This window comes from Lepidochelys kempii, chromosome 15 (genome assembly GCF_965140265.1).
Source record: "Lepidochelys kempii isolate rLepKem1 chromosome 15, rLepKem1.hap2, whole genome shotgun sequence".
Classification (NCBI taxonomy): Eukaryota; Metazoa; Chordata; order Testudines; family Cheloniidae; genus Lepidochelys; species Lepidochelys kempii.
Window position 1 is genome coordinate 11,825,631 of NC_133270.1, and position 21,684 is coordinate 11,847,314.

The 21,684-nt window shown below is 47.0% G+C and overlaps 1 protein-coding gene across 4 annotated transcripts; it reads left to right on the forward strand.

Moving 5' to 3' along the window:
- The first annotated feature begins 503 nt into the window (after nt 1-503).
- On the forward strand, nt 504-21,181 carry ANHX (anomalous homeobox). 4 transcript variants are annotated; one of them, XM_073312482.1, is made up of 9 exons: nt 504-547; nt 4,345-4,618; nt 5,366-5,490; nt 5,722-5,845; nt 9,975-10,161; nt 11,050-11,182; nt 11,556-11,848; nt 16,251-16,338; nt 19,532-21,181. In XM_073312482.1, exons 2-9 carry the CDS (start codon nt 4,370-4,372, stop codon nt 19,548-19,550), a joined length of 1,218 nt encoding a protein of 405 aa, XP_073168583.1. In that variant the 5' UTR covers nt 504-547; nt 4,345-4,369; the 3' UTR covers nt 19,551-21,181. The 4 variants fall into 4 exon arrangements, with proteins under 4 accessions (XP_073168583.1, XP_073168584.1, XP_073168582.1 ...); XM_073312483.1 differs by lacking the exon at nt 504-547 and adding an exon at nt 878-965; XM_073312481.1 differs by lacking the exon at nt 504-547 and having other exon boundaries at nt 3,311-4,618.
- Nucleotides 21,182-21,684: the final 503 nt, after the last annotated feature.

Below are 21,684 nucleotides of genomic sequence, written 5' to 3' on the forward strand. Positions count from 1 at the left end.
ACCTAGTTTACTCAACTGCCTTACTATGAAAAGTCCCTATTTTACACATACAATAGCCGCTCCCTCTAACTAAGCTTTTTGTTTAAAAAAAAAAAAAGTTGACTGCTACACTTTCCTAGGGGCAGGGAAGTATTTGGTGGGGGGGATAGAGAAGCGAATCCCCTTGCAATGTTTACTGAAAGGTTTTATAAAGAACCCCTTTTTTAAAACGAGACTGTCCCTATCACAGGGAGTTGCGGCTTTCCAACGTTCAGCTGCCCTATTTACTTCCGGACTGTCCGGTCTACCCTGAAACGTGGTTAGATTTTAAATCCCTCCGAAACTTCACTTTGAGTGGAAACGCTGCCCCGCCTCCACTGGCCCGGGCCTTGCTGTTCTTGCCGCACCCGCGTGGGGCCCTGTTGGATCCCGCACTGCGCACCCCGGGGGGCAGAGAGCTCTGGCCCTTGGCCGTGGGGCGTTTGCAGGCCACGTGCCAGAAATAAACCGGCCTGAGCCCAGGCGGCAACGGAGCAGGGGCCGGGCCCCAGCGCGGGTCCTGCAGGGGGTGCGTTCCCGGGGCGCGTCCCACGGGCGCCGCGTGTCCGGGGGCGGCCCCGAGCTCCTCCCCGCGGCAGCTCCCGGCAGCGCTGGGACTCGCAGCCCGGCCGGCGCCAAGGCCGCCGATGGCCGCCCGCGGGAGGTACAGCGGGGGCCGGGCGCGCCCTGGGCTCGGGCCCCCCGGGCCGGGGGTTCTCCGGCTGCTGTCGCGGGGGACCCGCTGGGCGCCCTCTAGGCAGGGCCCCTAATGGCCGGCTCCCCGCCTAGCCTTTCCCGTGTCTCCGCTGCGGGGAGAGGGGGCAGGACACGGCGGGGGGCCGGTTACAAAGCGGGGGCAGGGCTGAAGGAGGCCCGGAGGGGGTAGGCTCCTAGGTGGGGCAGCAGCAGCCTCTTCTGCGGGCCCCTGAAGAGCGTCTGGAAAAAAGGTTTTTAGGGTGTTCCAGACCCAGCCCAACACCCCTTGGTGGGCTTCCGCCTGCGTGTCATGGAGGAGCCCGAGCCCCCTTGCTTCTAGGGCTGGCATGAGCTTAGCCACTCTGCCCTGCGCCCCGGGGCTGGTTCACACAGTGCCTGGCTGGGGTGTGGGCCAGGCCTGGTAGCCCTGCCCGAAGATAAAGCTTTTTTCTCCCAAGTTCATGGAGTTTTCACAGCTGCATTTGTATTTCGTGGATACCACAGGGGAAATTCATGAGCCTCCATCAGAACAGTGTTAGCTGTCTGACACCGCCGGTGTTGTAGGGGTTTCCCCGGGGCAGCAGGTTTGCAGAAAGGTTGGTGGTGCCCAGAGCCTGCCCCTGCAGACTCTGCTCCCTACCTGCCTAAGGCACTGAGAGGGAGTTTGGGTATGGGGGAGGAGGTCTGGGGTGCAAGCCTTGGGCTGGGGCAGGGGTTTGGGGGGTAGGAGGGGTGCAGGCTCTGGGAGGAAGTTTGGGTGCAGAAGGGGTGAGAAGTTGGGCTCTGGGAGGGAGTTTGAGGGGGGTTGTGGGGAGGGTGCAGGCTCTGGGCTGGGGCAGGGGGTGGGGGTGCAGGAGGGGGGGAGGGATGCAGGCTCTCGGCTGGGGCAGGGGTACAGGAGTAGGGGTTGAGGGGTGCAGGCTCTGGAAGCGAATTTGGGTGTAGGCTCTGGGCTGGGGGTGCGGGCTCTGGGAGGGAGTTTGGGGGCGGGAGGGAGTGTGGGGGAAAGGGGGGGCGGCACTTACCTTGCGCTCCTAGGCAGGGCAGGCTGGGGGGGCTACCCCTAGCACTGCCCTTGCAGCTTCCTATTGGCTGCAGGGGCACTTGGGGTGGGAGCAGCGCGCATAGACATAGACCCACCCCGCCCAGGGGCCACAGAGAGGGGCCGGCAGCCACATGGAGCGAGCAGGCAGGAAGCTGCTCAGCTCCACTGCGCTGCCGGTGGTGGGTGGGGGCCCCGGGTGGAAGGTGGGGCCGTGGGAGAGACCCAGCCAGGAATATTCCTGGTGCCCAGGCACCACGGGCCCACAGAACTCGCCACTTATGGGGGTTTCCCCATTGTGCCCTGGAGAACCAGGAGACTGTTCTTAACCCACAGCATTTGGGACTTCCAACCACTGGATATGCACCACACCACTCTTGCCCAACTCTGAATATATTCAGAACCATAATTTCAGATGTGCGTTCTGTTTTAATCGCTGTGGACTCATGTAGGATGACTTCTTCCTCCCACCTCCCCACCTTTTTGTGTGTGTGGTTTTTGTTTTTTTTTTTAAGTGATGCCTTTATTTGCTTTTGGCTGTGTATTTTAGTTTTCCCCTGTTGTTTGCAGGCTAGGAAATTCTTTTTAAGGTGACTTGTCCAAGGACAACTGGGATCGACAGTGTGGTTGTCTGATGATAAAGTGTTTGTCCTGATTATTTTTGGAGCCAAAATGAGTTATTAAAATGAATCTGTTGTATGGATATTGCATGTCCCTACCTCAAGGACAAGTTGCAGAGCCAGTCAGCACTTAAAATTCTTGTGTGTGCTGATCCAGTGCCCCTTGAAGTCAGTGGAGAGATTCCTGTTGACTTCAGTGGGTGTTGGATTTGTTCCTGTCTGACTTGAGGTTGAAAATTAAAACTGGACTCCCAGTCCAGAACCACTGTAAATGCAATTAGGGCTTTTTCTTCGCTGTGGTGGGGAGTGCATTTTTAACCCATGTTAAGCTAACCTGTGTTAAAATCTTGGTGAAGACAAGGTTGTTGTAGTTTTAACTCATGTTAGCTAGTCAAAGTAAACTCTACAGTAGAATTTCCTAATCTTCTAGCAATAGATTAAAAATAAAATATAAAACTAATGCTAAGCATCCAAATGAAGGCATAATTTAAATAAAAAGGTGGGGGGGGTGAAAGGGGAGCGAGAAGACTTAAGCATGAGCCAACTATGATTAAATGCTAGGGTTTACCTTGACCAGGTAATATGTGTTAAAACCTACAACTGCCTTGTCTTCACCAGAATTTTAACACAGATTAGTTAACAAATTTAAAAATACACCCTTTTCCTCATCAAGAAAAGGCATATGGCTTTGTCTTCACCACAGTAAAAAGTGTGCTTAAATCAATGTAGTTGTCTCAATGTAAAATCCGAGTCGAGACCAGGCACTGAAGTTTTCACCTCAGTGAAACCTGAGACCAACCCCAGCTAGCTACATAGAGGTAAAAATTACCTGTGCCTTATCTCCACTAGGATTATACAGTGAGATGGCCAACTTGATGCAAAAACACACCTTTTTTGCAGTGAAGACAAAGCCTGAGGGTCAGCAATGGATGACTTGCCCATGTGGTCTAGTCTACTTAGCTAAACTCTGTCTCTCAGCAAGTTGCATTCTGTCCCAGGGGTTCTCAAACTTTATTACACTGTGACCCCCTTCTGACAACAAAATTTACTACGTGACCCCAGGAAGGGGGACCAAAGCCTGAGCCTACCCAAGCCCCACTGCTGTAGGTGGCGGGATCAAAGCCAAAGCCTGGGCGATGGGGTTCGGGCTTTTGCCCTGGGCCCCAGCAAATCTAACGCCAGCCCTGGTGACCCCATTAAAATGGGTTCACGACGCACTGGGGTCCCAACCCACAATTTGAGAACCACTATTCTGTCCTATTCTTCAAGAGGAGCATATGTAGCTAATTCTGTAGGTACTCCTTCCAAAGTTCAGTGTGCAGAGAAGTTACCACTTGATGGCATTTACAAGAATACAAGAGACCAGTGAATCACCTGCAGGTCACTTGTCCCTGTAATTTATTGCACTTGTGGAGTTTTAGATGCTCCAAGTCAGTGTTTTTCCAATGGGCAGAAAGTAACTTTATCTCACCGACCCAGATTGAGGTTTTAGTTACCCCATTCTGCTGGATAATTAGATTTTGCCCAACTGGTCGGTGGTTACAATTATGTAGCAGACTAAATTTTTTGTGGGAGGAGCATTTTTATAAATAATTACTTTAAACATGTATTCAATGTATTTTCTCTCTTTACCTTTTACTGATGCTCATTTGCCCTGTATTTTGTTCTCTAAGTTTGATGATTACAAAGTGTTCCACCGTCTTGTCATTTGGGGCAAGTCACTGTACCTCTCTGTGTCTCAGTTTTCCCACTTGCAAGCCTGGAATACTTCTTGTCTTAACAGGAGGATTGAGAGGCTTAACTACTCTTTGTAATTTGAAAAACTCAGGTAGAAAGTGCTATAGAAGTGCAGTGAAGTATTTTAACGTATAGTATAAGGGAGAATTAGAAGCTAGCAATGTGCCTTGATAGGGAGGGGAGTGTTCGTCTAGCAGCTCAAACATCAGATTCTGTTTCTTTGTTGCATAGAAGAGGTGTCCAGAGGAGTGTAAGCATGAAGCGGTTCATGGCGCTGCTTAAAAAGAATAAAAACAAGGACCCTCCCCAGGCCAAGCTGCTCGATCTAGCAGGACAGCTCTGCTGCAATCTTCAGAGCATGTCTCCCAGTCTGGAGAAGCTGGTTGAGGCAATGATGGGGTGCAAGCTTCAGGAATATTTCCTCACCAACATCAATGTAGTCCGAGCCTATGTGCTTGTCCATATCCACAGGGGACAGCATGACACAGCCTGCAGACTCCTGGAGGTAGGAATGTGTTCTTGGTCACTTCAGTGAAACTACAAGGAGGGCAGGAAGTCGTGTTAGACAAGCAATGATAACATACATGTCAGGAGTCAGAACATCAGTGCTTACAGCAACAACAAGTAGGAGACTAGCCTGTTGGGGTCCCTGAGGAGTTTGGGGGAGGGGTATACAGTGCTGATCTCTGAGGGAAATCATGGACAAAACATCTGTTAGTAAAAGAAAGCAATTTTTGGCATGTAAAAGACTCCAGGGACCACACAAGTGCAATTCCCATTAGAATTGGGATCCTTCTTGTGCTTAAAGCTCACCATGTCCTTAAGTGTCTCGCTGGATCAGGTCCTGAGTGCTCAGCCCCTTGTAGGATGGACCCATAGGTGGGATGGTGCGAGAGGATGGACTCATGGGTGGGATGGTGCGAGGAAGCTTGGGCTGCCAGTGATCGTGCTATGTGTGTTCTGTGAAGAGAAGAGACTTCAGCTTCCAGAGCTGTCAACTTAGGTCCATACACCAGGTCTAAATTCACTAGGTGCATAATGAGCTCTTTTCTTGCACAAGGAGCCCTGTGCAGGTTTGAGAAGTAACAGTGGGCCATAAGAGACTCATATTTCTGGGGAAGGCTACCAACTCAGCTGACCCAGTGTGAATCCCTTTCAGTAAGTTTCAGGATGCTGAGGGTTTTTTCCCCCTCTGTGAAAGACATTGGTTGACTGTCTGGAGAGGATGTGCTCAGCCCTGCCATTGTCTTAGTGTTGTAGGGTGAAAGAAAAGAAGGAGCTGGTGCAACTTTGGAATGAGATCCACTACCACAAAGTCATGGAGAAACACCACACAGATTCCCTGACACCGGTGCAGAAATTCCGGTGCAGGAAGAGGTACCTTGGCAGTGGGATGATCTGGTGCTCTTCTTTACTGTGATTTGGGGGTGTGGTGGATGGAAACTCAAGGGCTGTATTCACATCCTAAGATAGACGTTTATTGGGGAACAGGTTTCACCGTTAACCTGAAACTTTGGCCTATTCCTATTGCAATCAATGGCAAAACTTCCATTGAGTTTAATGGTGCAGTTTCGGGACCTTGGTGATTATACTTTCTTTTTTGCCTAGGAATCCTCCACCAGTTTCCCTCTGTCCTGAAGGAATAAAGGATCGAAACTATCCTGAAAAAGTGCGCCAAAAGCTGCACAGATTTGCTGCAAATGTGACAGTGAATCCAAACAAGGATCAGCGGGTATGGATGCTATATGCCACAGTAAGAAAAGGAGTACTTGTGGCACCTTAGAGACTAACAAATCTATTTGAGCATAAGCTTTCGTGAGCTACAGCTCACTTCATCGGATGCATGCAGTGGAAAATACAGTGGGGAGATTTTATATACACAGAGAACATGAAACAATGGGTGTTACCATACACACTGTAAGATTGAAGTGTTCTCCAACTGGTTTTTGAATGTTATAATTCTTGATGTCTGATTTGTGTCCATTTATTCTTTTACGTAGAGACTGTCCAGTTTGGCCAATGTACATGGCAGAGGGGCATTGCTGGCACATGATGGCATATATCACATTGGTAGATGTGCAGGTGAACGAGCCTCTGATAGTGTGGCTGATGTGATTAGGCCCTATGATAGTGTCCCCTGAATAGATAAGTGGACACATTTGGCAACAGGCTTAGTTGCAAGGATAGGTTCCTGGGTTAGTGGTTCTGTTGTGTGGTTGCTGGTGAGTATTTGCTTCAGGTTGGGGGGCTGTCTGTAAGCAAGGACTGGCCTGTTTCCCAAGATCTATGAGAGTGATGGGTCATCCTTCAGGATAGGTTGTAGATCCTTGATGATGCGTTGGAGAGGTTTTAGTTGGGGGCTGAAGGTGACAGCTAGTGGCGTTCTGTTATTTTCTTTGTTGGGCCTGTCGTGTAGTAGGTAACTTCTGGGTACTCTTCTGGCTCTGTCAATCTGTTTCTTCACTTCAGCAGGTGGGTATTGTAGTTGTAAGAATGCTTGATAGAGATCTTGTAGGCGTTTGTCTCTGTCTGAGGGGTTGGAGCAAATGCGGTTGTATCGTAGAGCTTGGCTGTAGACAATGGATCGTGTGGTGTGGTCTGAGTGAAAGCTGAAGGCGTGTAGGTAGGAATAGCGGTCAGTAGGTTTCCGGTATAGGGTGGTGTTTATGTGACCATCGCTTATTAGCACCGTAGTGTCCAGGAAGTGTCTCTCTTGTGTGGACTGGTCCAGGCTGAGGTTGATGGTGGGATGGAAATTGTTGAAATCCTGGTGGAATTCCTCAAGGGCTTCTTTTCCATGGGTCCAGATGATGAAGATGTCATCAATATAGCACAAGTAGAGCAGAGGCATTAGGGGACGAGAGCTGAGGAAGCATTGTTCTAAGTCAGCCATAAAAATGTTGGCATACTGTGGGGCCATGTGGGTACCCATAGCAGTGCCACTGACTTGAACGTATACATTGTCCCCAAATGTGAAATAGTTATGGATGAGGACAAAGTCACAAAGTTCAGCCACGAGGTTTGCCGTGACATTATTGGGGATACTGTTCCTGATGGTTTGTAGTCCATTTTTGTGTGGAATGTTGGTGTACAGGGCTTCTACATCCATAGTGTCCACGATGGTGTTTTCAGGAAGATCACTGATGGATTGTAGTTTCCTCAGGAAGTCAGTGGTGTCTCGAAGGTAGCTGGGAGTGCTGGGAGTCTAGGGCCTGAGGAGGGAGTCTACATAGCCAGACAATCCTGCTGTCAGGGTGCCAATGCCTGAGATGATGGGGCGTCCAGCATTTCCATGTTTATGGATCTTGGGTAGCAGATAGAATAACCCTGGTTGGGTTCTAGGGGTGTGTCTGTGTGGATTTGTTCTTGTGCATTTTCAGGGAGTTTCTTGAGCAGATGGTGTAGTTTCTTTCAGTAACCCTCAGTGGGATCAGAGGGTAATGGCTTGTAGAATGTGGTGTCGGCGAACACTTCAATCTCCCTGGTCACTCGATTACAGACCTAAAAGTTGCAATTCTTCAACAAAAAAACTTCAGAAACAGACTCCAACAAGAGACTGCTGAATTGGAATTAATTTGCAAACTGGACACCATTACATTAGGCTTGAACAAAGACTGGGAGTGGAGGTGTCATTACACAAAGTAAAACTATTTCCCCCTGTTTATTTCCCCCCCTGCCCCCACTGTTCCTCACACGTTCTTGTCAACTGCTGGAAATGGCCCACTTTGATTATCACTACAAAAGGTTTTTTTCTCTCTCCTGCTGGTAATAGCTCACTCTCTCATACCTGATCACTCTCGTTAGTGTGTGTATTGTAACACCCATTGTTCACAAAAGCTTATGCTCAAATAAATTTGTTAGTCTCTAAGGTGCCACAAGTCCTCCTTTTCTTTTTGTGGATACAGACTAACACAGCTGCTACTCTGAAACCTGTCAATATGCCACAGTGTTACTCAGGCTGTTGCTGAAGGTTGCCTTGCACGGGAACAGCAGCAACTACTGTGATCAAAGCCACATAAATGTTTCCAATCTAATCCCTTGTTTCAGTCAGTTTTTGGACTGAAGTTTCTCATGTTTGATCATTGCCCAAAGGGGTGTGCATTTTAATATTTTTTTAAGCTAAAGCAAAAGAAATCCAGTTGTTATGTGGAGCAAAGAAGTGGAAGAAAATGTATTCCCTGTTATAATAGTGTTTTAACAGCTCTAGTGTTGAAATGGCTGGGTGAAATTTGGCAGGGAAATAGCTCTTACTGAGAAGCACTGTAGGCGTTCTGGTGCTAACTGGTTGTGATTTGACTGAATTATAACCCATTTAAAAGTGCACTGAGTTTTCTTGCTAGACTTGTAAAGTTTGCAACCAGGATAGTCAGCCCTTGTGCGTATGTGCATGTAGCTTAGCTGGACAGAGACAAATGTAGTGAAAGTGGCCTTTGAATGAGCCAGGACTTGGCAGGAATCCTTGTCTGATTCCCTGTTTTATAAGGTAAAAACTGCAGTGCTCCTAAAATTTTCACTCAAGGGGCTCCCTCCTTCAAGCCCCCAAGGTTATGGGGAACAGGTTATTCTGGGCATGTTTAGCTTAGTTCTGCATTGTGAAATTTGTTTTTTTTTTTTAAATATTTTTCATTAAAACAGCAGCAACTTACAAAAATCTGTTTTAAGAGAATGCTAAGGTTGCTCAGTTAAGCACTTAAAAGTCAGGAAGTGACAGTGGAAAGTAGCACACTAGATCATTACTTTGTCCTGTTGTGTGCGGGCATTATGATACACGATCATGTAATTTATCAAGTAGTTTAATATAATAGATAATTTTTCTATAGCCTTAGATATGTGCATGTGTACTACTTCGAGTCTCTTAAAGTTATTTTATGCAATGCACACAACAAGCCATTCTTATGCAGTATTCTACTGATTAAATATAACAACATAGAATAATAGTGAAATTTGCTAGCATGCATAAGGTACCCAAGTCTGTGACCAAATTAGCTTTGTAGTTAACTTCCTTGTTCCCTGAATTACACCCCAGGAAGGTTGCACTTCTGATTGAAAAGAAAATATATAATACATGTATGTTGACTAAATTATTAAACTACTTACTTGAGAGAGAGGAAAATCTATTATATAAATAGCCAAAATCAATAAAGACATAGTTTCATTATCACAATGATAATATAGTACGTTTAAAAGTAAGAAAATATATTACAAGATGCTACACATGTATCTAATATAGAAAAAAATGTTATACTGTATTTAAGAAATCTGTGATCATTTAATGAAAGATTATAGTAATGATTATATATAAGGGAGAAGAGTAAAGGTTACATGTGTAACCTTAACTGTGGCATTTCTTGACTTTTGATTGCTTAAATCAAATGTTCTCTTAATGTAGTTTTTTAATGTAATACACAGGAGATTTTAAAGACCTGTCATAGATTATTTCTTAAGGCCAGAATGGACCATTATGAGAGTTTAGTCTGCATAAGGCAAGCCAGAGAATTTCACCCAGTGATTCCTGCGTTGAGCCCAATAATTTGTCTTCCAATGGTAAATTACGTTCAGTTTTAAAAATGTGCTTATTTCCATTAGTTGGTTATTTATATCAGTTAAATTACAAATAAGGCAAAAACCCATTGGGATTCTTGGGGTTCCCTTTCTCAAATAGGATGTCAAGGGAGAATTAACTTTTTCTGTTCTCTTCCTCTTTATGAGCTGATCAATCAGTGGGAGCTATGCATGTTCTCCAGGTACCTGCATAAGGGTCTGGAAGCTCATACTGTCTGATGGCTTTTGGAAACTGGAGGGACGAGCATGGTTATTTGGATGTGCTTTATTCTTTTTCCCCTGATTACCTGGATCTGCAGGAGGGTTTGGCTCAGGATATGAACCTGCAGCCAAATCAGGTCTATAACTGGTTTGCCAATTACCGTCGTCGTCAAAAAACCCGGCTCAGTCGGCTGGAAAAGCTCATCAATTCAACCAATGAGGAGCCGTCAACTCACCAAGCAAAACATCAGCCTGATAGTGGATCCTGCATTCCACAAGCTGCAGGTTGGTCTCCTCCGAGTGGGCTTGGGATATGGAAGCCTGTTTTAGGATCACCTCATGATAAACAGAGGGGTCACTATTAGCTACCCCTGCTTCCTTGGGATCAGTAACTCAGCATTACTGAATCAAGCAGACATGGCAGGATTATGCTCTGGTATACAGGCCTCCTGTTTGCGCTGTCAGCCATTAGTGTGGAAATAGGGAGTTTGTATCAAAGTCATCTCCTCCTTGCAGCACTCTATTCCTGTAGGGCATCATTGTTGACACAATGGGTGTCAAAAGAGTTATAGCAGAGTTGACTCCTACTGCTGCATCCAACTGTTAACATGGTAGACACCACTCTGGAGAGGGTATAGCGGGTGTCATGGCAGTTGACAGTGCTCACGCATTGGTGAAGTTGGCATCTGGTTCCTTCCAGCCCCACACCTCCATGGACGTAGCATGTCACTTTCCTAATGTCTTGCCCTTCACCAGCCTGGCAAGTGAAAATCTGAAGGTTGCACCTACGTCTCTCACACTACCCAAATGCCTTGTCAAGGTTGGACAGGGTGCAAAGCGCCAATCTAGATCATGAATACTAAGAGTTGCTAGCAACACAATAATAGTTTAGAAGAATCCTGTTCCCCAAGCTAATAAGTGGGGTAGCCTGGTGCAGACATGTGACCCTGGAGCCGCAATTCACTCCAGTAAAACTTAGTACAAAACCTGAGCATTTCCATTGCACCCTTCCAGGGTCATAACCAGAATTCAGTCATCAATAATGACAGGGGGAGCCCTGTTGTATTTGCCCACTAGCACCAACCTTTGTTAGTTTCCTTTCGGCATCACAACTGTACTGACCCTAGGGCTCCCAGGAGTATTGGGTCACCTACCCTGTTCTGTGTCTTGCAGATGCATTTCATGCAGGCGTTGGCTCGGAGCAGAAAGAGATTACCCTTGTGCCCTGTGGTCCGGGGTGGGAGCAGTCAGCTGCGGGTCTGGACTGGTCTGCTGATGGGACCTTTTCAAAGTTGCTAGAATCCAGGTGATGTATGAGGGAATCTCATCATTCTAGGAGAAGTGCAGTGACTGCGTGACTTTAATCTCCCTCGCAGGACTGACATTCCCGTCAAGCTGGCAGTGCCCAGTGAGACCAGTTTGGAGTCTTGACTCCTTTCATAGATGGGAGTGATCAGTGCCCCAAAATCAGCTTCAGCCATTCTGAGCAGCTGGCACAGACTCGCCATCCCCCTGGATTGGTGCTCCGGGGTTCAGTTGGCAGTGACTCCTTTCTAGGAGACAGGGGGCTTAGGGGTGGAGCTGCTATAGGTACTGAGCAGCGGTTTCTCCCATTAAGAGATGATCATGCTCTTTGTAGAGCAGTAAAGTCAAGCCTCTCATTCACTGCATCACTATAGCTTTCTGCAGAGCAGTGAGTTACAGGAAATGAGGTCAACTAAAACTTCAGTGACCCCTCTCAACACTGAAGAGCCTACCGCTTTCTGCACTAAGGCTGAGCACAGAATAAGCCTTAGCTCTTCCACCACGGAGACCAGACAGACGTCAAGTTTTACTGCCACTAGCCCCTGGCTGGAGAACTTTGTCCTGTGCTCCTGTCGCTCGCTTCCCTTCCAAACAGAATATCTGGACGCAACGCAGCCAACTCCCAGTGCAGAAGGAGTCTCTGGCGAGAGCAGCCCTGGTAGAGCAGGTAAGTGGAACTGCCCTCTGTTCAGAGCCATTGTTGGTTTGAAAACAACTTGATTTGTTGTCTTAGACCTTCCTGCTTCCACAGGCAGCCTCCTCTGTCTAGTGACAAGCAGGGGAGCTGGACTTAACCTGAGCTCTTGGGTCCTGCTCTCAACAGGTCAGGGAGCAAGTCTGAAAATTGAGATCACTGGGCTTGACCAGCGTTTATTTTTACCCCTGTACCTCTTTGCTCAGGCTGCAGGCCCTCCAGCCACTTCTGTGAGGCCACACTTACTCCTTAGCTGCTCCCCTGGCCAGCTCCCTTCAGCTGTTTGCTGTTCACCTTAATCGGCTACTAGCTTTTAAATATTTAAACCCTCTTGGTTCTCAACAGCCGAGTGCTGCTTGCCCTGGCACTGGCTAGGCAGTCCCTCTCAGCAGGCACTCACCTCCTGGCTGTGTGTCACTCCAGGGCACCCAAGCCCTCCTGCTAGCAGAGCGTATCAGTCCTTCAGAAACATACCCTTTTTCAGTTTCTTGTCCTTACTTGATCTTCCTTGTCTTTTGCACCTCTCCCTTTCTTTCCCCTGCCTTCTCACTCGCTCCATCCTGTCCCACCCCATGTAGTTCACTGATCCTGCAGCTTTCCCTGTCTTCTCCCCCTTCTCTGGAATGGTCTAATTTGGACACATTAATTCATGTCTCCAGAGCTGAGAAGGGAAGTTGGATGGAAGTGGTGGGGAGAGGAGCAGCCAGTCTTGCAGCAGCTAGGTGCCAGTTAATTACTGTGGCTGGCCATAATTATGGGTGTGGGATTGTGGTGCGTCTGTCATGCAGCCTCTGATGAGGAAGGCTGGGTTTGTGGGCTGAGTCTTGTTATCCGCAGCTCGCTTAACATTGGCATTTACTCCAGCAGGTGTCAGAGCTTCTGGGAGCAGGGTCCCTCGAGGTGGCTGTACTGAGGCCAGTTCAGAAAGCATCAGTCACCAGGCAGATTTAGAGATTGAAAGTTTCATGCTTAGAGAAGGACATCTAGGGCCCCTGGAAGCCATTCTTCCCCACAGGTAACAGGCGTGGAGGACACAAGTGAGAATGGAGTTCTGTGCTCCGTTCTTTCCCTGGTCTCCAGGCTCCCTGCCTTTGAGCAGGGCTTTGGGAACAGTGTGATGATACTTCCCACACCGGGGGCCTGATTCTCCCACTGCCCTGGCCTTGTGTTGACGTCTTCATCTGTGCACAGGGGTGTGAAATGCTACATAATTGCACTCACTGTGCGCAGCGTAAATGCCTCCACATAGTACAGGGCAAAGGAGAATCAGGCCCCCAGTCTTGTACGAGAAGGGACAAATCCATCCCACCCCCATCTGAACTGGGTTCAGTGTCTGAACTGCTTGCCCAGCTTGTTTCTAACAGTGGATGCCACCTGTCCTGAGTGTGATGGGCCCATCCTCAATCCTGACAGCTGGGTTTATGGAGCCTGTGAATCATCCTGAAATAGCTTTTGGAGATGCACAGCATCAAAACAAGTTTCTTCCATCCAGCAGGATATCAAAGGTGGCAGTCCCTGAACTCCAGCTGCACTGTCTGTCTGTCTCTGCACCAAGGTTTCTGTCTGTACGAGATGTTTCATGGTTGCAGGTTTTCCCCTACAGGTTTTGCAGCTCATGGGATGCAAAAATGCCCTGGTACCATCGTAATGTTACATAGCAGTAGATGTCACAGAGAAAATATCATGAAGTTGCTTTTGTTTACTAACCTGCAGGAGAAAATACAATCAGCAACCTCCTATCCCAGACCTTCTCCTCCATTCTTTCTACCATTTGTGTAATAATGACATTATCAAACACTATGTAATTAATTCTCACAGAAGTCCTAGTAGATAGATAAGCATTATTATCCCCATTTTATAGATGAGGATACTGAGGCATGGAGAGGTTATGTGACTTGCCAAGGGCACAAAGGGAGTCAGTGTGAAGGTTGGGAATAGAACTCAAAACTTCTCATTCCCAGTCCCTTGCTGAAATGTCTTGACGCTTTTCCTGTCTTCCTCTGCAGTTTTTGCCAGGACTAGCATTTCAAATATCCCATACTGGGTGGTTTGGGATTGCCCAGGCCTGGGGATTGTAATAGACACAATGGGGCAGGGCTGCAGGCTGAGTTCTGGGATTCATACAGTCTTAAATAGCAACTAAAGGTCAAGAAGGATCATAGAGGAGCCGCTGTTGACGTTATGGCTGGATTTAAAACCGTATGTTCTGTTTCTAGAATGAATCATATTTATTTTTAAAATATATTCTGCAATTGGGGAAAATATAGGGTAAATGTCTCCTTGTTGCGGTATGTGACTTGGGTACATAACCAATGTCAAGAAGCTGCATGCCATCCCTCCTTATCATACTCCGGCAGTGGTAACCCTTGCTGATTGCAAGGACACCTAGACATGAGGACAGAGTTAGTTTCCTCTTCTCCTATCCCTGCTGCTACTGCTGCACATTGACTTATTACCTGCCTCAGTTTCTCCCAGGAGGGTTCTGAAATTGGCACAAGATGTAGAATTTTCAGAAGTGACTTAGGCATTTAGGGATCTGAGTCTCTATAAAGGCAATGGGACTTAGGGGCTCCTTAGTCACTTAGGTGCTTTTGAAAATGTTACCCATGGAGACTGGAAGCCACAGAGGATTGTCCTTCATTGTTATGGGCTAGACCTCTAATCAGTGGACATCTGGCCCAATGGTGAAAGGGGAATATCTTTGTGCTTGGTGGGCCACTGTAACCCCAACTAATCTTTGCCTCAGAGGAAAAGTTCCAGTTCCTTCCACTCAATAATAACAACAGTAATTAATAATAATATCACACTTAGCTCCTTCCATCTGAGGATCTCAGATATTAATTAAAGGAGCCTCTCAAACACCCTGTAAGGCATGTCAATGGCATTGTCCCCACTTTACAGATGAGAAAAGTGAGGCCTAGAGAGGGACATGACTTACCCAAGGTCACATGCTGTCAGTGCCTGGAATGGACTTCCAGCCACATGCTCTCACTACCAGATCACCCTCTATCCCTTATTGATTGGTGACAATTGCAGGAGCAGATCTACAGGTCAACTGAGAGCACCTCAGTCTGCTTCTGTGTCATTGTAAAGGTGCTCACCCTGACTGGACTCAGCCTGAAAGCTCATTAGAACAACTCCAGGAGATTTCCTGCATCTCTTCATAGTCTGTCTTAAGCCCCTGGACTGTATCCAAATCCGGCTTTGTGATTTGCAGGGCCCACGGCTACAAGGAAGGAGTGTGGGGGAGGAATTGGACTATCTGGTCATGCTGCTGGGTGGGAATAGTTGTGTCCAGCAAGTAAACTATGGCTCCGTGTGGGGCCCCAAGCCACTGCTTGTTCAGACCAACCTTGCTGTGTCCTCCTTGCTCCTCTGGTTGGAGGGGGTGAAATTTGACGCAGCTCATGATTCATGCAGAGCAAAAGTCCCTAGTGATGGGCATTTGAAACAGAAAAGCCCGCTCACCCTCATGGAGCAAGAAAACCTGGATTTTCCAGACAGCATGTTGGTTTAGGATGCACAAATGCTTTGGTGCTCATTGCAAATTGTGGGTGCTGCCTGCATTGTTGGGAACCTAACTCAGGCTGGTGGGAATGGTTCTAGCAATGGGTCCTCTGCTCTGCATCTGCTGTAAGCCAAGTGACAGTGAGGAGTGTTGCTGGGAGCAGCATGGACAGTACTGCTAACACAGCGGGCAGGATCTGGAGGTACCTCTGAGACTTGGAGGTGGTTATTGAGAGAAAGGGAGAGATGCATTCATCCCATCTGTCAAGTCATCTCCCCCCACTCCCCTTTCCCTGGCCTAGCACCTGTGGCTCTGAGCATAGCCAGCATTTCTGTGGCCCCAAGATGGGACCCTTGGGGGAAAGCCCAGATGTGATGTCTGGATGAGGGGCAAGCTGCAGGCTGAGATCTGAGACTCTCAGCTAGAGGCCTTGACAGATTGTAGAGGCAGCATTAAGGATGTTTTGGTTAGTTCGAAAAGCTGTGTATTTTGACTCTAAAATCATTGTTTTTGTCCTGTTCTCCAGGATAGACACAATCCTTGGTAGATGTCTCCTTGCTGTAGAGTGTGTTCTGGGTACACAGATTCCTGATTTTGCTTCTGTGCCAGCCCTCTTTAGCCCTGCTGGCAGTGACAGTGTTCTCACTGCAGGATCTGTTTAATTAAACCATTCTAATAAGGGTAGGGAGGTGGCGTGGGTTTACGTAAGTGCTCACCAGTCTGTGCACAGAAGCTTCTCCTGCAAATGTCCCTCCAGACCTGCTGCTGTGAGGCTAAAGTAAATGATGGGTCGTGCATGATTGCAAAGGGAACACCCAGGAGGTCTCAGATTCTCATGTGAGCTAACTTGTTCCGATGGTTTTCCAGTTCCCCCCAGGCTGTGCTTGGCAAATCCCAGTGTCCACCTGTTTCCACATCCCATCTGGAGGAAATCCAGGCCTTGGGACACAGCCAGGTAAGAGAATGCACTCAACCTATAAAGGAAGAGACATCGGGAGCGTAATCCTCTCCAGATGGAGATGGGAGATGTGAAGTAGAAAGTAGGGCAATTCTTTAAGGATCATCATGATGGGACAGGTAACAACAGCATATCCCATTGCTGATGTTCTTAGGATGTGGTGAAAACATGCACACAAGTGTTCTATTTCCAGGCTCTTCCACCAGAGGTAGGTCCCCTCCACTGACCAACATTTTCAAATGTGGCTGTCTAAAATTAGTCACCAGAATTGGTATAAACACATAACTCAGTGCTTTGATTTTGATAGGTGCTGAGCACTCAGAATTCCCATTCATTTTCAGAAGAGCTCAGCACAGTCAGTGCGTGTTGGGTCCTGGGCCCTTTTGAAAGGGGGTGCTGAACTCTGTATAGAAAATCCAGCCTTCCTTGCAAGGGAGCCACCTAGCTATTCCAGCCACAGCCTTTTACAAGGTGACATTTTCTTTAGCAGATTGAGCATTGGATGTCTAAGGTTTAATTTCTACTGGCTTTCTCCCTCAGTACAGGTGGGATTTATCTCTTGTAAATGAAATGTTTTTATCTCCTCCCTCAGCCATGGCATCATGTCCCGTCCTATAAAAGAAAGTGAAGATATTGGTAAATTTCTGAGTGTTTCTTTTTGAGAGCTGTGAGGCAGGTTTGACTAGTGTTCTCCTTTCTCCTTTCCTATTATCTTTATTCCTGTGTCCCTTAAAGGTCTTGGATCCTATGTAAGGCAGGCTAGCCTGGCTCTGACATTCATGCACAGTGACTTGGATATTTGGGCCATTGCAATCTCAGGATATTTACAGTGTGATAAGATTTCTTCCTAGGAAGAATATAAACTCCTTCAGTGCTGTCCATTGCTTACTGGCTTTTGCATGCTCAGAGGCAAATCCTTGAAATGGGAATAGCTGGTAAGCAATTTGGGTCTCTGACTGAGAAGCCTGGTATGGGGAATCCCAGCCGTCTATTGCTCACTCCCATTATTTAGTCACAGAGTCCAGTAGGCATTCAGGAAGGATTAGCTCCTGGTGGCATATTAAAGATGTTGATTCATGTCCTAGCAATTCTTCTCCTTTTAATGCTCAGAGACACCCCTCGACCCCAAGGTCTCCGAACCCAATCTAGGCAAGTTGTCAGAGGCCAATTCCCTGGGCAGTGTCCACCAAATACTAGAGAGGGATTTTCTTTCACATAAATTGCTTATCCAACCCTGATTAAATTAAACATATGTCACTGTAGCTGCTGATCCTGCAGAACATATCGTTTAATGCACTGTTTATGCACACTGTAGGAGGTCTGCACAGAACTGTGTATAGCTAACCACCCTAGATTGTGCATGCTTAAATGGTATGCACCTTCTAACAGCAGCTGTGTGGTTTGAATTAGGGATGTAAAATATTAAATGGTTAAACGGTTAACCGATAAGTATTAGTCTCACCGTTAATATATTGCAGTTAACGTTTGGTTGGGGCTGGCGGGGGTGAGGGTGTCACATGATGGGATGGAACTGCAGAAGCGGAACTTTCCCAGCCTCTGAGTTCTAATGTTACTATGACAATTCAGTTGTCACCAGCCAGGAAGGGAAGGGAGGGGACGCATGAGGCTCCGCCCAAGCTGTTGGTGTGACCAGATGTGGAGCGTGTGACTCTGCCACCCCCTCCCCTGAGGGGAGAATCCCTGTGATGGGGGACAGGGAGGAACCTCCTTCCTGAGGCAACGACCGGCCGGGCAGAAGGGGCATCTCCTACAGGGCGAGTGTGAAGTGCCGGTCTGCCTCATGGTGCCACAACCTGTCCCTGCCCCCCTAACCGCTCAGTTCAGACAGCTACAGCCCGTGCCCCCTCAGGAACCCCTATGTGTTCAGCATGGGTTTGTCTGGGCACCCAGACCCACCGGTCCCATGGCCTCCCACGGCTGCCGTACAGGCTGGGGCTCTGGGGATCACTGCCTCCATTTGCAGACCCCTTCCCTCTGGCTTGTTTGCCGTGTGTCTGCAGCGGCTTTCTCGGGACCCGTCAGGTGAAAAATAATATATTTAAAGCACAAATCTTCACTTGGGTGCCAGTACTAGGCTAGTACTGCCTCTGAAAAGTGACAAAGATAATAGATAGGTGGGGTAGATTGTGAACTTGTTAATGATTAAAGGGTTAACCGATATAACCGATGTTTAAATAGGTACTTTTAAAAATATTTACATCCCTGGTTTGAATCTGTTCTCCCAGTGTCATTAGCATTTTAGATATGACATTCTTTACAAAATGTTTCTTACTGTCCCTGAAAAGGGATTTTTCCCCCCGTAACAACCATCTTATAGAAGCAGAAAGTAATGCTGCAACAGGAAATAGTAAACAAAACAAATGAGTTAGTTTCCTTAGTAGGTGACCTGCTTTTTAACACTGCTATTTAAGGCAGCAGCATCCCTGAGGATGGAAGCAAGAAATCCAGTGTGCTGAGAGTTGTGGTGACACATTTCTGAATTGGATGATAAACAGTACAACCTAAGAAATTTCCATCTGACATCCATCTTGAACTACCTGTCACGTTTATTTCTTGGCCTCAGATTTACTGGTGTAGAGACCACTTAGCATCAGTTTCTGTTTTTCTTATACTGATATAATCTGGTGGAACAAATGTTTTGAAAAGATAGTTTAAAATGTCTGTTAACCCTATTGTGGGAGGCAGCTGCAGCTCTGAAGACAGTAACAGAGACACCCTTTGAGCCTCTAAGAGCAGCAGGATGAAGATCTTTATCTTGGAAAATGACCTTTTTACAGCCATAACATGAACCAGATGACTAGGAAAGCTTTGGACATTGATGATGAATGAGCCTGTTCTAAGATTTCCAGGGCTCGCAGTCTCTCTGTTGCTAGAGCTTTCACATTTCTCCCATCTGGAAGGGAGACATTGTGGGTAAACAGTTTTTCCCTTTCTCTCTCTCACTCTGTGTGATGATTTGCCCTGTTGGTATTCAGTAAAAGGAACAAGAATTCCTCTTGCTTTCAGCCCCCTCTGTACATATACTCCATCGTTACCCCGGTACTCCCACACACATCTGTGCTCTTGTATCTCTGCTCAGGAAGGAAAACAGGAGCTCCTCTGCAGATGGTAATTGCATCCTTAAAGGAAGTGTACAATGAAGTTTGTCGTTCTTTATTTTGTCTTTCAGGTGCTGGAGAATCCACTAAGCGATCCCATGACCAGCGACACATTCTGGGCAGCATGGCTCCTCTTTGAATTCTCAGTTGGTGGTCGAATGTAACTCACATAGCTAGACTTTGTATGGTGGTCTGCAGTTCTCCAGTGATTGCCCCTTTCTCGCCAAAAGAGGCTGTGAGATAACACAGTGTAGTTAACTGGGAAAGGAGACCTTTTCTAATTGTTACTAAGTTCATTTTGACTACAGTTTTATCAAGAGTTTTAAAAGTAACAAAAGCAGTGCTCTCTGAGGTTCTTGCCGATCACAGACTTTAACTGGGACAATTTGAAGCTGCGTAGCCCGTTGCAAGTATTTAGTCACTGGTTCTATGGAAGTTAAATTGTTCAGATCACCCCGTATTCATAACTGGGGTGTATCTGGATGAGATGGTTCTGGGTCCACCTATTGTTGTTGTTGATGAAGTTGTGTAAAAAGACCTTCAATTCAAAGGGAGTAAAACCTCAGAAATGTCGTCTACAGTGTGGATGCCCTGTGGGTTTGTTAGGGCTGGAGAATTTGGGACCTAGCTGAGCCTTGATACAAAGCTGCCTCCTCCCGCCTCTGCAGTTCACTTGTGCTGTGAATTCTGGGGCACTGCAAATCCCATAGTGCCACAGATCACACGTTTTGGAGCACTATAGAATTCATAGCACCCAACAAAACTGTATTATAGAGGATGAGATGGGGAAAGCCAGAGTGTCAGGGCCCAGTAGCAGGTGGACCTTGAATTCCCCATGAAGGTCGGAGGAATGGAGAGGGTGGGGACATCTGAACCCTTTCAGTCCACACTTAGAATCCCAACTCCAGCTGGACAGGAGCTCTGCAACTGGTCCTAATGGTTGCCTTTCCCACAGTCTACTGAAACTGAAGGCCTGATTCTCTACTGCCTTGCACTTACACCTGTACAAAGTGAATGTAGAACACTACCATTTTCATTTGGTAGCATATTAAATTGACTTTGCATTTATTTTGCAGGTGCAAATGACTGCTTGAGGTGCAGGGCAGTGGAGAAGCAGGCCCTGTATGTCCCCAAGTACCTTGCAAAGCAGCTTTTGAGTTGTGCAGCCCCAGATTCCCTTAGACTGCAGGAGTATGTGGCCTCTAATAGAAATTGGTAACTGTATTCAGCTGAAGTCTAATACCTGAATTTTGGGCAAATAGCTGAGGCTCCTCAAATAACTGAGGATCGGAGGAGTGTACTGCGAACTGTTCCTCTGTCCAGATACTTTTTCCCAAACCAGCCTCCAAGCCATCTGCTTCTGCTCCCTCTCCATTGTGTTTTTTTGTTATATCACAGATCAGGAGCCCTGCACTTTTCCTTTTATCTCAACCTGGGGCTAAAAAATGGAAATTGTGAGAGAAATAGGGGAGGGGGGGTTCATTTGCACCCAGGCTTAAAAAAACTGAGGGGTAAATCATTGTTTAGCTTTTTAAGTATTTACCTCAATTGTGTATCTTTTAAAAAAAGATTCTGGATCACAAAAGAGGATCCTTCTTGCCTAGAGTCCAGGCCTGGGGTTCACGGGTGGAAGGCTGATGCCCACATTGACTCTCTTGTAATGAAGTAAGTTTGCAAATAAAGGTTATGAATGGACATCTCTCTCCATGGTTCATTTTCCACAGAGTAGAATATTGTGTGGTTATAAAAAGTCTTTTAAAAAGCATAATTCCACCAGGCCTCAGGCACGTTTGTGCTGTGAACCTACTACTGCGGGGTGTACAGGGAGCTCCCTCAGGAATTCATCTCTATAGTTCTTACCTAAGTCTCAGTACCAGCACTGGCATTTGATTGCTTTTTCTAACTCGGGTTCCAAACTTTTTGCATCTGAAACACTTGTGTTTGGAGGGGGCTATATGAGATTGTTGCTGTTTTTTAGTGAGGGGGATTTAGGTGAATTGGAGTGTATATGTGGTCAGGAGGGGAGCAGTCATTTGATGTAGTGGAGGCAGAAGGACTCTTTCAAGTCATTTTGAAATGTGTACTTCCTATCGTAACAGACTGGCTTTGTGCTGTCATTTTCAACACTGACTGGCTAGTTAACCCATCCCTCTCATGTGTAGAATAGTCTTGCAGCATGGAAGGGCTGCCACAGGCCATTTGTCGTTCTTAAAAACTACATAAA